At 36.5% G+C, this 14734-nt stretch overlaps 1 protein-coding gene across 4 annotated transcripts; it reads left to right on the top strand.

Annotated features, from left to right (window-relative positions):
- The first annotated feature begins 349 nt into the window (after positions 1–349).
- Ccdc181 (coiled-coil domain containing 181) lies at positions 350–13693 on the top strand. Of its 4 annotated transcripts, none has more exons than XM_063253634.1 (6): positions 350–542; positions 3834–3971; positions 6776–7723; positions 8626–8772; positions 12028–12179; positions 13366–13693. In XM_063253634.1, exons 2-6 carry the CDS (start codon positions 3858–3860, stop codon positions 13526–13528), a joined length of 1524 nt encoding a protein of 507 aa, XP_063109704.1. In that variant the 5' UTR covers positions 350–542; positions 3834–3857; the 3' UTR covers positions 13529–13693. The 4 variants fall into 4 exon arrangements, with proteins under 4 accessions (XP_063109704.1, XP_063109703.1, XP_003468659.1 ...); XM_063253633.1 differs by having other exon boundaries at positions 351–542; positions 12025–12179; XM_003468611.5 differs by having other exon boundaries at positions 387–776; positions 12025–12179.
- The last annotated feature ends 1041 nt before the right edge of the window (positions 13694–14734 follow it).

Below are 14734 nucleotides of genomic sequence, written 5' to 3'. Positions count from 1 at the left end.
TTTGTCAGCTCTCTCAGGTATATAGTCTTTGTTTTGATATTTTAAAAAGCTGAAGATCAAAAAAATATATAGTAACTCAAACAATGTACTTACCTACTAGTGAAAACTAAACCATTTTGAGAAGGTGAAATGACATACAAAAATATTATATATAGTTTTACAAGTGGTCCTTACAAATTCCAAACCTGAAGGTTGTTTCCTACAGATGGAAAAATTCACAACCAAAATAGTGGTCCTGCTTCGCCAGTCCCTAAATAACTGGGACGGAAATCCGTGGGTAGGGCTCGGTGATCTCCGGGGAAATCCCAGCCGGCGTCACATTGCCTTTTGTTTACCGCGGATTGACAGCCCGCGCGCGCCGGAGTCTCATCTGCGCCTGCGCACGGAGAAAAAAAAAAGAAAGCCCGGATGGAGGACGCGGTGACATGCCGTTGTCATGGTAGCGCTGGGGTCTCTTTTGCCTCCCGGTCAGAACTTAAAAAGAGGAGGGAGGAGAGCTCCTCCGACCATCTCTGTGACCCCAGCCGTCGCATCTCACACAGGCAGGAGCAGGGCTGGAGGGAGAGAAGGGAAGGATGTTGCGGCAATGTCTGTGGGGGGAGAGGGCCGAGGGACGCGTGTCTGGTGTGAGGATCAGATCCAGAATCCACGGAGCCCAGTTTTCTCCTTTGCCCGCTGGGCTTCGCTATGTATCAGGGAAACCCCTCCACGGACAGCGTAGATGCTCCGAAATTTTATCACATTCTTTTCCCTCTCAAAGTTCTCGAACGTGAAAGGTAATAATTTCATCTGTGGGAGGGGGAAAAAAGTCACTCCTGAAACATTAGCTTCCACCAGGAGGCTATGGTATTCATTTATTAACAGTACCTTGGGACCTTAATACCAATTCACATCACCCAGTGCTTGTAAAATGTAGTTTATCGTGATAATTCCTGATATTTAAAAATACACTCATGGGATCACCGTCTTGGCAGGTTGCATCAGGATGACTGGAGATGATGATTTCATAATATTAGTGATTTTTCCTTAAGTAATGTGCTTACTTGGTTTTTGCTTAAGCACTTAATTTATAAAACATTTCGCTTCAATCTTCTTTGAGTTCTTGGTTTTTAAACATACATTTGGAAGGATATGAGGTAAGACAGGGATCAATAAATTAGATGAAAATATATTTGAATATTGTATTAGATGAAAGTTATCAAAATTAAGTATTCATGTGGGTTTGGCTGTGACTTGCACTAAAAGATCTGCAGTCGTCTACCCCCAAGGGTGTTGACATTTAAGTGGAAGGAATTAATTTCAATCTTTTACTACAGTTGCCTGTGAAGAGGGTGGATCTGGTCTAAGCCACTTACCTATATTTTTTTACTGATGGTAAATTTGGGATTTATGTGAACTCACAGTGGAAAGAAGTGTTAAGTAATCTGGTTTATTTAAGAAGCATTTTTGTTGTAGCATGTTGACTATGACATATGGACAGTCTCTTGGGGATGAAGATTAAAAGAATTGAAGGGGTTGAATATCCTGTGACGCATTTGAAAAGGCTTAAGGGACTTGGTAACAACAGTTTATGTTTTATGTTTTTTGTTTACTTGAGAACCAGTCATGAGGTTTTTTTTTTTTTTTTAACTTCCAGGAATATAATAACTCTTCATATTTGTTGCAGCTTAATTTATCCCTCATAGTTAACTTCAACAATGTTTTGTCTCTTAAATTATTATTATTATTATTTTTATTTTTATTTATTTATTTTTTAGCAGTACTGGGGATCAAACTCACGACCACCTGCTTGCAAGGCAGGCACTTATGCCGCTGAGCTAAATCCCCAGCCCCTGTCTCTTAAATTATAATGGTACCATTTAATAACACGTTTAATTTGTAATCATTATATTTTTTTCTTGCTGATTTTGTTTTAGTTTTATACATGAGTTTTCACCTGGGTGGGATTCTTTGTAAATAATGAAGCATGTTTACCAAGGTCTTCAGGAAACTATTTACTTACTAGCTTAGAACTATATTTATTAAAAATGTCAGGTAAAATAGTAAGGACTTTGTTTTAATGGTACTTTAACTGTTTAATATTTTTTTTTCTTTTTGTGTTACTGGGGATTCAATCCAAAGCCTTTGCACTGTGCTACATCTCCAGACCTTTTTATTTTCTATTTTGAGACAGAATCTGCTATCACCAAGTTGCCCACTGGATTCTAACATACCATCCTACTCCCTCAGTCTTATGTCTCTTAAAATAATCTCAAGATCTTTGGTCTGAAAAAAAGTTTTTATCCTAAGTGAGTGTGAAAATTTGTATTATATACGTAAGTACTTTAGGTTACAATGAGTTTTAGTTGTTATACATCTTTCACAGTGTCTTTAACTGGTAGGTTGGTAGGCATATAGCCGTGGTGATTTAGCCTGCCTTACAGCAGGCACTGGTAAGTAAACTTACTCTGAAATACTGATTTGACTTCTCTAGTTTACCTCAAAGTACTGTTGCCCTTTCTGGAGGAGATGTTGGACATTTGTAATGTCAGCAGCTTGGGAGTCTGAGGCTAAAGGATCACAAGTGGAAGGCTGGACCCTGACTCAGAAAACCAAACCAAAACACAAAACAAATCAAAACAACAACAAAAGGGTATAGTTAGTGATAGAGCACTTGCCTACCATGCACAACACCCTGGGTTCAATCACCAGTAGTACAAAAAATTTTACAAATTAAAGGACAATTGCCCTGCCCCTCTAATTTAGAAACTATATGGACATTACTTTTCAGTCTTTTAAGAAAGTCCATTTTGTATTTTTAGTTAAAAAATTAGAGGAATTAAAGTCCAAATAATGTTTTAGAAATAATGATCCAGGTAAAGAATCAAGTTAAATAATTTTTTATTTTGAATTAATCACTTTTTATTCATTTTTTAGTCACTCATGTATTTTTATTTCAGTTATTTACATTTTTTACTTAGCTTTGTCTTTTCTGGAGACTGCAATCCCCTTTACAAAAGCATTGGTCCATTTTATAAATTGTTACAAGAATATATGTGGGCATATAATGTGTTCTCAAATGTTTATCAGAATTACATAAAAATACACAGGTAACTATCACTAGTAGAGACACACTGCAGTTAAAGATTTTTATGCTACATTTGTTTGAAAGGTTGGAGGGCTGAGAACTGACCTCAAAGATAGTATTACACCAGTTCTTTTAAAAATGACTGAATTTATGTACTATTTTAACAAACATTTATATCTTTTATCTTACATTCCTGTTTATCACTGTCTACTTGATAGTGTTGGGTATCAAAGGTTCTTTTCTTTAAGAAAAAGTGTATTTGGGATTAACTGACAATTCACTGTAGCTAAGAAATCAGTCATTACGTATTTATTAAAAGTTATGAGATCACACGTTTTTACACTATGCAAATTATGAGGACTGTGAAACTGATAATAGGAAATCACTAATTTTTATTTGAACATTGCAACTTAAGTAAACTTTAAAAAACAGTCATTTGCTGTGATGGGGTCAAAATTTTAATAGTTGGCAAAGGATGTGAGAAATCCTTTAGTAAGCCTCATTCTTCTTATTTCCCCCTTCAAGTTCCTTGTAGATGAGCGATTTGGGACTTGGGGAAGAGATAGAGGGTTGTTAGAAATGTCCACTCGTGGAGGCATCTTGCCATTATAAACCTATTTTAGAATATATATAATATATATGTGTGTGCTTATTTTGAAAGTTACCTATTGTTTCTATGTGTTAATTACTTTCAACATTGATCTCCATACTCCATTCTATCTTTGGCAAGGATTTAATGTGTGCCTTATCTTTTAAAATCTTACAGCAATTATTTTTTAACAAACTGAAAATGAATGAAAATAAAGATACTGACTCAAAAGAAAGTGGAGAATATGAAGATGACTTTGAAAAGGACCTCGAGTGGTTAATTAATGAAAAAGAAATGGATGCCAGCATAATGGAGGTATATATGAATTACTGTGGCATTTATAATAGTTACATTAGGAAAGTGCTTTGTATTATTGAAAGTTTTCACATGTGTTATCTAATCCTCAAAATTTTTTTTGGTGTACACTGGACAAATACCATATCCCCATTTTAAAGCTAAAAGAATTGAGGCATTGAGAGATTATATGTGTTCTAGGCCATGGGGCTAGTACAAGATGAAGGATTAAATTAGCATTTGGAGCTAAAATGATAATTGTAAACTAAATAATATAAAGAAATAATAAGATCATGATTTACTGATCAAAAATAAATTATAGTGAATTCCTACTGTCTTTAAACTTGAGTAAAATCATGGGGTAATATTTTAATATAAATGGAAAATAAAGCAAATGCTTGAAAAACAATCTTTTAACAGATAGTTGAAACTAAGATTGAGTAAGTTCTTCAGAGGAATGAATACAGAGGAAAAGTAAAAGGTCAAAGGCTAAGCCATAAGATTCTTTTAGGAAAAAGTGACCCATTTAACATGATCATTTACTGTTTATTGGCGAGATATAAGGACAATCCAGGAAAATGAACCAATTCCTGGATAATGATTATATTAGTGTCAGTAAGTGGAGAAATAATGAAAAAAGCTAAGGCTGGACTATACATATGGCAGCCCTAGAAGGACAGTGATCAGCAGTTGTAGCAGAGGGCAGATTTTCTAATTTCTCCTATTTCCATTTTGCCTTCTTGTATGCAGTGCAGAAGACAGGGGGCTAGCTAATCTTTGAAAGAGGCAACAGACTCAAAAGTGAAAAAATTTCAAATGGCTTTTAAAAGGAAGTTTTATGCATTTCAACAGAAAACAAATCAGAGTGAGTAGAGGCAGAGATACCCAGTGGGAAAGGCTGAGCCCCTGTCTTGGGAGTGGTGTGAGATCCCCAGCAGGAAGATAGAATTAGAGAGGCCACCTGGTGTGCGTGAGCCAGTGACCATGAGCCGCAAAACTGATTTACCCACAGACAAAGAATATAGGAAAGATAAGAGTTCACTTAGATCACTGGGTATACTGTCAAGGGGGCAGTGAGTGAGTTTCCAAGACAGTATCAGCACAGGCAGAGTGAGAGATTAGGGTTTTTATTAGGGAATAAACACATAGGAAAGGGTCTGAGTTGGCAAATGTAGCTATTTTAGAAATGCGTTTTCCAGAACTTACTGTTCCTTGTTAATTTTTCAGGACCACCTGTATCCTAACTAGTGTTGCAAATTATTAAGGTCTTGCTCAGGCTTCACAAAAGGCCCTCAGACCTTAGATAAGGACACCTGTGTGTGTGTGAAACATATAAAACATTAGCTCAAGAGAGGAAAGGATGTTTCTGTAGTTCCTTTTATCTTGGGCTGTTTTTAGTCCTCCCTGCTTAGTGCAGTGCCTCATGATTGTCTAGTTCGTCCTGGGCAGAAATGTGCTGTCAAAGAAATTCAGATGCTGACAGTTTTAACTCTCTGCCACCATAATAACAGTGATTCTTAGTTTGACTTAATGACTATAATGGGCCCCTACTATATGTAAGAGGCTATTCTAGGTGCTGAGTATGGGTAAGGGATCACAAAAACAAAGTACTTTCTTGAATCTTGTCCATTCCAATGTATGATTATAATAACCACTTCCTTTGAAGGTGGAGAGAAAATAAATATGACAGAGTTTGAAACAGGTAAAAGGACCAGGAAAAGATTTCTTTGTAAAAGATGAGTTTTGAAAACAAAAAAAACCAGAAATCCCAAAGAGACTCCATGGATAGATACTGTAGAAATGAACCAGAGAACCAAGGCTTAAAAAAAACAATACACAGATCGTATTTAAGTTGTAGTTATTTGGCAGTCATTTTAATGGGCCACGTTTATTTACTGATTAGATATCTAGCATGTTTTGCAGGTTAGGAAGTAAAAGCTGTCAGAAAAGATGACCTGAGAGCAAATAAAGGAGAAAAGCAATTTTAAGGAGTTAAAATGAGCAGCAACTGGTAGCTCCTGTCAAACTGCATGAGGAAGGACAGAATTGAAAGAGAAAGAAATTACATATTGCAGAGGTAAAGTGCAATGTAAATGAAGTTGTGTGTGTATGGGAGAGATCTCAGGAAAGGACCGTTCAGTTAGAATCAGCAGATGTGGAGCAGAGCTTTGTGATTCATAGGTTTGTGGAACTAGAATTTTTTAGTCTAAGGCTAAGTTATTTGATGGTCATTAGTATGGATTATTGAAGCCTGTGAGGGTAGCTGGGGAAGGAAGATCTGACTGAGACATAACAATTTAGCTGGAATTTGGATATAGGTCTTATGGATGTTAGTAACAATATTAGTCTGAAATAATTCTTTTAATCATTTTTAACCTCACATAATTGGTACTTGACCTTGTAATGGTCTGGGAAGATGTGTTTTAGAGAATGCAGACGTTACAAGGAGGAAACATTTTATAAAATTGCTCTGAAAATGTAAAAGGAGGAAAATTCCATAGAGTGATAGATATTAAAATAATATTGTTATTTGTAGTTACCTTTTGATGCATTAAAAGAAAATTGTACAAAACTTTTTTAAAAATCAGTGTAGCACATAGTAACATCAAATTCATAGGTCGAGTTACATTTTCTCTGATAGTTGTCACATGTGTTACCCTTGGAATGCTAATAAATATAAATCAGAATACTGTAAGTGTAGTTTGAGCAAGAAGCACTTAAACTATTTCTATCTATAAATTAAACTGCACGAATAGGGAAGTTCTACTCAGGATTAAATGAACAATCTCAATTTTGCTGAAAAATAGAACCTCCTTTTTTTTTAGATGTCTTATGAGAAGGAAGAGACATTCATTAATCAAGAATTAAAAGAAAATGAAACAGAAGTAGAACACACAGAACAACTTTCTGATCTTGACAAATCTTTGAAGGATGAGGTTCCACCAAGAAGAAATGACTTTATTTCTGTCCCAAGTATTCAGTCTTTGGATCGCATATCAGATTCAGATAGTGAGAACTCTTTTCAGGAATCCAAATTAGAAAGTCAGAAAGACCTAGAAGAGGAAGATGAGGAAGTAAGCAGGTATATTAAGGAGAAAATTATACAAGCTAACAAGCTTCTACAGACTCAAGAACCTGTGGATGATAAAAGGGAACGAAAACTTAAGTTCAAGGACAAATTGGTTGATCTGGAAGTTCCTCCATTAGAGGACAATGATGCCTACAAAAATTATTTTGGAAGTGAAAACAGTATGTCTGGAAAACTGTCACAGTTATGTATTTCCAATGAATTAGGACAAGAAAATGTATTCCTGTCACTTACTGATGGAAGTTTTGAAGAAAACAAGGATATGAAGATACTGGTAGAGAGGGACGGAAAGTTTGAACTCCTGAATTTACAAGACATTGAGAGCCAGGGATTTTTGCCCCCCATTGGTAATGCTATTGGTGCCGAAAATGAAGCTCAGCAGTTGTTACTCAGATCTCTCAGCTCATCTGTCAGCAGTGTCAAGAAAGACGAACCTACAGCGAAGATCCACATTACTCAGTCAGCAACAGGAGAGCCCTTGGCTTATGTCCCTCAGCCACCACCCAACCCCAAAACTCATCCACGCTCTGCTGCCACCTCAGATCGAAATAAAGGAAGTGGAAAATCTCGTCATCGGACGCAGTCTGCCAATATACCGCCAGTAACCTCCACATACTATCTTTCCCTTCAACAGAAGGAACTCCAGAAACAGCTGGAAAGGAAGAAAGAAAAGCTTAAGAGAGTGGTAAGGACACAAGGTGGCTCTGTAAGGAAAGTATGAGTGGGACTGGGGTCCTGGGGGCGTCCCTCCAGATCTCAGAAGGAAGCCCAGGAGGCCCGGCTGGGTCCCCCGAGGGCAGTGTGTGCAGCTGTGGGAGTCAAGCCAAAAGTAGGGCGTGGGACCCAGGAGGCTGGAGAAGCCAACTGAAGCTGAGCCAAAATAAGCCTGCTTTTCTATAGTGGGTGTCAGGTATGGTCTCTCTGGGGCAAGTAAGTGACTAAGACAATTTATATTTTATTAACCCTTCTTCCCCACTAAGCACATGAGAGGCCCTGCTGTGGGCTGGTGCTGGGGAGTGTACTCAGGGCCTTGTCACTGAGCTACACCCCTGAACGTTTTTGTTTTCTATTTTTTTTTTTTTATTTTAAAGGGAGTAAAACAGAACAGAAAAATACAACGGTAATAGGACAGCAGGAAATCTACAATTGTTACTCTATTTCATACTGTTATCCTCTAAATAGTTGCCCAGGTCTACAGTGCTAATAGTAGCATTGTCTTCTCCTCTTCCTCATGTTGCTATTTTCCAGGGTCTGGACACCAAACCTTGGAGAAGTTTTTTCTCTCTGCTCACACTCTGCCATTTTCCTGGACTTTATATGTTTATTTTGAAACAGTTTCTAAGTTACTGAGTTGCCCAGTCTGGATTACAACCTGCGGTCCTCCTGTCTCTACCTCCCAGAGTGCTGGAATCACAAGCCTAGACTGCCATGCATGGCTTAAAGTCCTGTTTCTAAAGAGAAACAATTTTCAAGTGGAAAGTTTCAGGGCCAAAAATCTTAATTTGGTATCTTATATCTTTACTCCGATAGCTCATACACAATATTATTTGATTTTTTATTAATGTCTTTTCATACTCTTCCCGCCAGGAAGAACAACGGAAAATAGAAGAAGAAAAACAGAAGAAAAAAGACAATGACATGGTCTTCAAAGCATGGCTGCAAAAAAAGAAAGAGAAGGTCATAGAAATGAAAAGAATCCAACGAGCTAAGCAAATTGAGGACATGAACAACAGAGTAAGTGTAACTTCTTTTTTTTTAATTTTTGTTTTTTTCAATTTTTTTTGAGACAGGGTCTCTATGCAGTTCAGGCAGGCCTTGAGCTCACTTTGTAGCCCAGGCTGGTCTCAAACTTGCAATGCTCCTCCTGCCTCAGCTTCCCAAGTGCTGAGATTACAGGCATAAGCCATCATGTTCTCTCTGGAGAAAAAGTCCATATAGACCTTAAACTAATCTTATTCACCTAAAGGAGGCTGGGTATGTAAGACTGAGAACCTATGGAAAAAGTAATAAAGGGGTTTAAGAACATCCCTGGAAGAAGTTAGTAATAACTTCTAAGAAGCCCTGTCAAAACCAAATGATCCCTATTGTATCCAGGTTTTCATAGCCCAGAAAATAGAAAACTGCAAATTCATTTTTTTTGAGGTACTATAACTTTGATGTTCGGATAGGACAAAGATACACACACACACCTGACTTTTCTCATTTTACAGTAAGCATACAGAAATCTTACATAAAAGCTAGCAGGTTAAAAATATTAAATTAATTTTGAAACATTTGAACAGGAAATCCAGGAGAAAATAAAATCCTATCAAAACTAGTTCACTATGTATATATACAGTAAAAATAGAAAATTTAGTCCTCAGCTCTACAGGCTCAGGTCCAGTGATAACCAGTTTTAATGATGTAGTGAAAATCCATTCATAATTTTATGCATTTATATGCCCAAAATTTCATTATGAAATTTTTTTCACTTCATCATGGGCATTTTTCTAGGTTATTACTTTTCCATCTCTTTTTTTTCCAAAAAGATACATAATACACCACTAATTAATTTACAAAGCAGTTCCCCACTTAAGTATATTTAGATAGGTTCTAATATTATTCTATTAATCATGCTGCAGTGAAGATGTGTATATTTTTGGGGATCATCAGTAATCTGCAGGACTTCCTTAAGAATAGAATTTGTGGGCTGGGGATTTAGCTCAGTGACATAAGCGCCTGCCTTGCAAGCAGGCAGTCATGAGTTTGATCCCTGGTACCAATAAAAACGAAAAAGACCAAAAAAAAAAAAGTAGGATTTGTGATTTTTGAATGTTTAGAGGGAAATTTTTAGTTAAATAAGCAAAATTTATTGTGCCAATTATTGTCCATCCAAAAACATATCAGTACATTTACTATACCATAGTTTAACACTGATTTGTTTTATTTTTCCTTCAAATTAATAATATACGTGTTTATATATGACTGTAGATTCTGCATACGTTTGTAAAATAATAAGAAATACACACTTACTGGTCTCTGCCCCTGGTTTTAGATAATTCCTAAGCCCATGTAATTTTTTAACCATAGAAATGGTAGGTGTGTCTGTGGAATATTTCGTCCTGACACAAAGCTCTGAATCTCTTAGAATTTCCCAAGTGATGAGAGGGTCTCTTTTGATCAAATGAGATGCCTCTTCTGGGCTTCTGAATGGGGCAGTAGCAGGTCTAAGCCATGATTTCAATCCTGGAACTTTCAGCACCAGCCCCCATCGCCTGTTGAGGGGAAAGAAGCTAGATGCAGGGGTGGTGAAACTATCCCGCACATGCCACAGCGGGCTGTTTGTTATTGAAAGCTCTGAAAGGTTCACCATCATGGGGCTAGAGATGGTGTTAATAATTGACCATGACTATACTATGAAGCCTTCCCTGGAATCCCTGAGCTGTAGGTTTGGGAGAGCTTCTGGGCTGCTAAACATAGGGAGGTGCTTCCAGAGTGGTTTGATCTACGGAGGACAAAGAAGCCTCAAGCTTCTTCCACTGTACATCTATCTACACATTTGACTGTTCATCAGTAGCCTTTGTTATATGCTTTAGTAGTATAATAACGTTTTTTCTGAGTTCTAAAAGTGGCCATGGTAGTATATACCTGTAGTCTCAGCACTTGGAAGGCTGAGGCAAGGGAGTCATAGGTTGAAGACCGGCCTGGGCTTCACAAGTTCAAGGCTGATCTGGACTATATAGTGAGATCACGTCTTAAAAAAAAAAAGCTGATTAGATTTTTTTAAACTGTTATAATTGTGTTTTTTTAGTAATTATATTATATTATTAGAAAAAAATTTTCAGTTTTGCAGTTTTAAAAAATGGACAAAGTATGAATTATAAGTTCACATATAAAAGGGTATAGTATATGAAAAATGTAAAATTTCTAGAACCAAAGGGATACCAATTATAAAATTTTCATGGATCCAATAAATATTTTTATTATATGATAGGTACTTTCTCATGCAAAGAAATATAATCCCAGTCAAAATGTGGCTGATCTGTCTTGTAAATTGTGTTCCATGAAGCTTCATTGTGAACTGCTCCAGAGACCTCTGCTCCATTCATACAACTATCCCCAGTGTTTCTTCGGTTCCTTGTTTTATGTATTTGTACCTTTGTGTGGGAAAGCTGTGGCTGGAGCAGTGATTGAAATGAATGTTAAGAGATAAGGGACCTTAGAGCAACAGCACAAGGCTCCTGGAATGCCTGGGTAAAGATTACAGCACAATCTGCCAGGCAGCAGCACAGCAGAAGCAACAACAATTTATTCTTAGACTTGTTTGCTCCTGCCATTGTGTCCCTCTTGCCTGGATAAAGCTTTGTTCTATTAAGTTGATATACATCACACAGTAGACCTTCCTGTTCCTTCCATGTCTCCTGACGAAAACTCCTACACAAATGTTTTTCTTTTGCATCTTTGTTCTCACGTCCTTGGGTTATAAATAAAAGCCATGAACCTCTCAGCTCAATTCTGTTTTCCCGAGACTTTCGCACACTGATGGGTCTGGAAGAAGCAGTCTCTCTGGGCCTCCTGGAGCTTAAACTGAACTTCAAGTAATCTTTCATCCTCTGCATTGCCACGGTTGTACACTGTGACAACTGTGAAAATTGTCTTGTCAGAGGGTTCAACTTTGAAAATCACAGCTTTTAAACTATCTTTATTTACAGATTATTCAGTGAAATTTTTTCCCAGACTTGGGCTTCACAAACAATAGATAATTTATCACTCTGCCAAAATCCTTTCAATAAGATTTTCAAAAGAAGCCAGATAACAGTAAGCTCAATGCTGAATTTCCTGACAGAAGGATAATCAGTGCCTCTGATTCAGGGCAGTACATCCGATTAGATACTAAGAACACAGCTCATGAGGTTGACGTTTTTATGAAAACAGATGGGTAGGACTTGTATTCTTGTAAAGTTCCACAGTCAGTCTAAATTAAGTAAATCTTGCTTTTCTAATCAGCAGGAAGACAGAGATCCACAAGAAGCTTTTCGATTATGGCTTAAGAAAAAGCACGAGGAGCAGATGAAAGAAAGAAAGACAGAAGAACTAAGAAAGCAAGAGGAATGTTTATTTTTTCTCAAAGGAACAGAAGGCCGGGAGAAGGCTTTTAAACAGTAAGTTAAAGACAGGACTTGATTTTTTTAAAAGGATAACCTGATCTCTTTTCAGCTGTCTAGGTGGCACACTGCATTGCTCCATTAGTTCTGAGAGCACAGACCTAGCTCCATAATTTTGCTAATAAGCCTTAAGGAGAGGTAGAATGAGTGTTGAGTCTACTTATTGAACTAACTTCTCTCACTCCTTCTTCCCTCCCTACCTCCTCTCTCTCTCTCTCTCTCTTTCCTCGTTTCTTGCACCTTTTATTGTAACAGAAATGGTAAATGTACATTGAGGAAGTGGGCACTGTCATGACTGTGAGCTATAGAAAGGATGTCTTCTAGGTATTCCAACATCTATATTTACAACTTTAAAATATGAATTAACATCGTGCTAGATACACTTCCTGGAGTGTGTCTGTTTTATGGTGATCTTGTCTAATATCCAGCTCATATCCATCTTTTTTTACCCAGTTGACCTGTAAATGACTTAGAGGTAATTTGTTTAAAATGGGATCCAGCTAAGGACCATAGAAACTTATGATTTTATATCTTTTTTATTTTAATAGTTATTTAGTTTTACTTCAAAAAATCCTCTACATATATTTACACACACACACACACACACACACACACACACACACACACACGCAAACACTTATGTACCAGGTATATGTCTGTATAGTTATTTTCTATTTTAAACTTATTTGCTTTTTTTGAATATGGACTCTTCCTTTATGGGTTTGATGCTTTCATGCGTATGCTTATTTTTTCATTTTGAAAAAGAACTAGTTTATGCATTGAAAAAGCAAAAGTATATGATTTCCCTGCTAAGAAGAATAAGGCAAGATTTCTGCATCATGTTAGTATTTTTAATATGTTCAAGTTAATCTGTTTTAGAATATAGTTAATCAAAAGTTAAGTTTTGTGAAATACATCAAATAGTTATTCTCTTGCAAAACCATATTTCTAATATAAGGATAGGACTTTAAGCATCATAAGAGAAATTTAATTTTATACAGTTCTGAAATGTAATTATATTTTGTTGAATGAGTTTGCACTATAAGCATGGAGATTCTCACTTGGTGCTTTAATAATTTGTATTGTGACACTAATGCAAAGTAAAAAAAAGTCAATTTCCTAACTTCTAACCATGAAAAGTATATTTTGTGATTCACCAAATCTAAAATGCTGCTTTCTACAGATGGCTAAAAAGGAAACGAATTGAAAAAATAGCAGAACAACAAGCTGTGGAAGAGAGGGCCAGACAGCTCCGATTAGAAGCAAGACGTGCTAAATACTTGCAGAACCACCTTTGGACTATGGCAGAAGCCAGATCTTTTCGTTTCACTGATCATTATAACTGAAAGTATCTATTAAACATCTGACAGATACTGTCATCAAAATTCTGGATAGCATTTTTTATGGCTCTTGTGTCTTGGTACTATTCTAAATTATGAAAATAGTATTTATCTTCTGGTGATACCGATATTTTTAATACTGCAACACAATAAACTCTCACACTTTTGGAACGTGCTGTGCATCTCTTATTTTGTGCAAAAAATTAAACAAGAATTAAATGCTTACAGTTCTTCTACTTATAGAGTATTTTAATGTATCTACCCAAAATGGACACAAGAAAAGAATGGAGTTCTAGACATTATCCCTACTATCATTTTTAAAAAGTGTCAATGGAACATTTCATAAAACAAGATTAACTGCTTTTTACCCCTGTACTGGGAACATCTCGATCCTGTTTTTTATTTTTTTACTTCAAGGTAGGATCTCACTAAATCACTAAATTTCCCAAGTTGGGCTTGAACTTTCCACTCTCCTGCCTCAGCTTCCCAGAGTTCTTAGATCACAGGTGTGTACCATCCACTGGCCAAAGAATGACTTCGTGAGCTCTTTTCAGTGCCTTATCCAAAGTCTTACTTATATCAGATTTAGATTTAAATTTTTGTACACTACATAAGAGGTTGTGTAATTTCACCTGTTAGTACAGTTACATAATATAATTTTCTGTTGCTGAATTAGCCAGTTTTATTGAGAATTTACAATTTACATTATAAATGTTTTACACAAATACTGCAATCCTATTATTCCACTACTTTCCAGGCCTGGAAACTGAAATACATCGATGGGAGCAGTTCATTTCACAGACTCTCACTTGTGTGGTTACAAATTAGAAAATACAGAGAACTTAGTCAAAAATTCATTCCCATCTCAACTTTTTATAGCAATTTCAGCATATACCATGCATTAAATATTTCCTTGTAACTGGTCTTACATTGTTTACAGTTTTCCTTAAGAGCCGATATGACATTAAAAACATGTTCCACAACACTCAGTATAGAAGCCAGCATTCCCTTGGTTACTTTTCCAGAAAGCTTGTGGGCAGCAGAACTGAACAGTAGAGTAGTTGACTGATAAGAATATAAATGAAACAGTTTTAAGTCCTCACCTATCTGCATATGAAGTAAATTTAATTTTCTAAGGAAGTAAAACACTGTTTCAAAAAGAGATGGGAAAAGTCCAGTCTCAGGCAATATTTTGGGGCTGAGTGAAGTGGG

Source organism: Cavia porcellus, unplaced genomic scaffold (assembly GCF_034190915.1).
Source record: "Cavia porcellus strain 051 isolate PalLab524CR breed Dunkin Hartley unplaced genomic scaffold, mCavPor4.1 scaffold_7, whole genome shotgun sequence".
Classification (NCBI taxonomy): Eukaryota; Metazoa; Chordata; class Mammalia; order Rodentia; family Caviidae; genus Cavia; species Cavia porcellus.
Note: the sequence above shows the minus strand (reverse complement) of the source record. Positions and strands in the feature narration are given on the sequence as shown.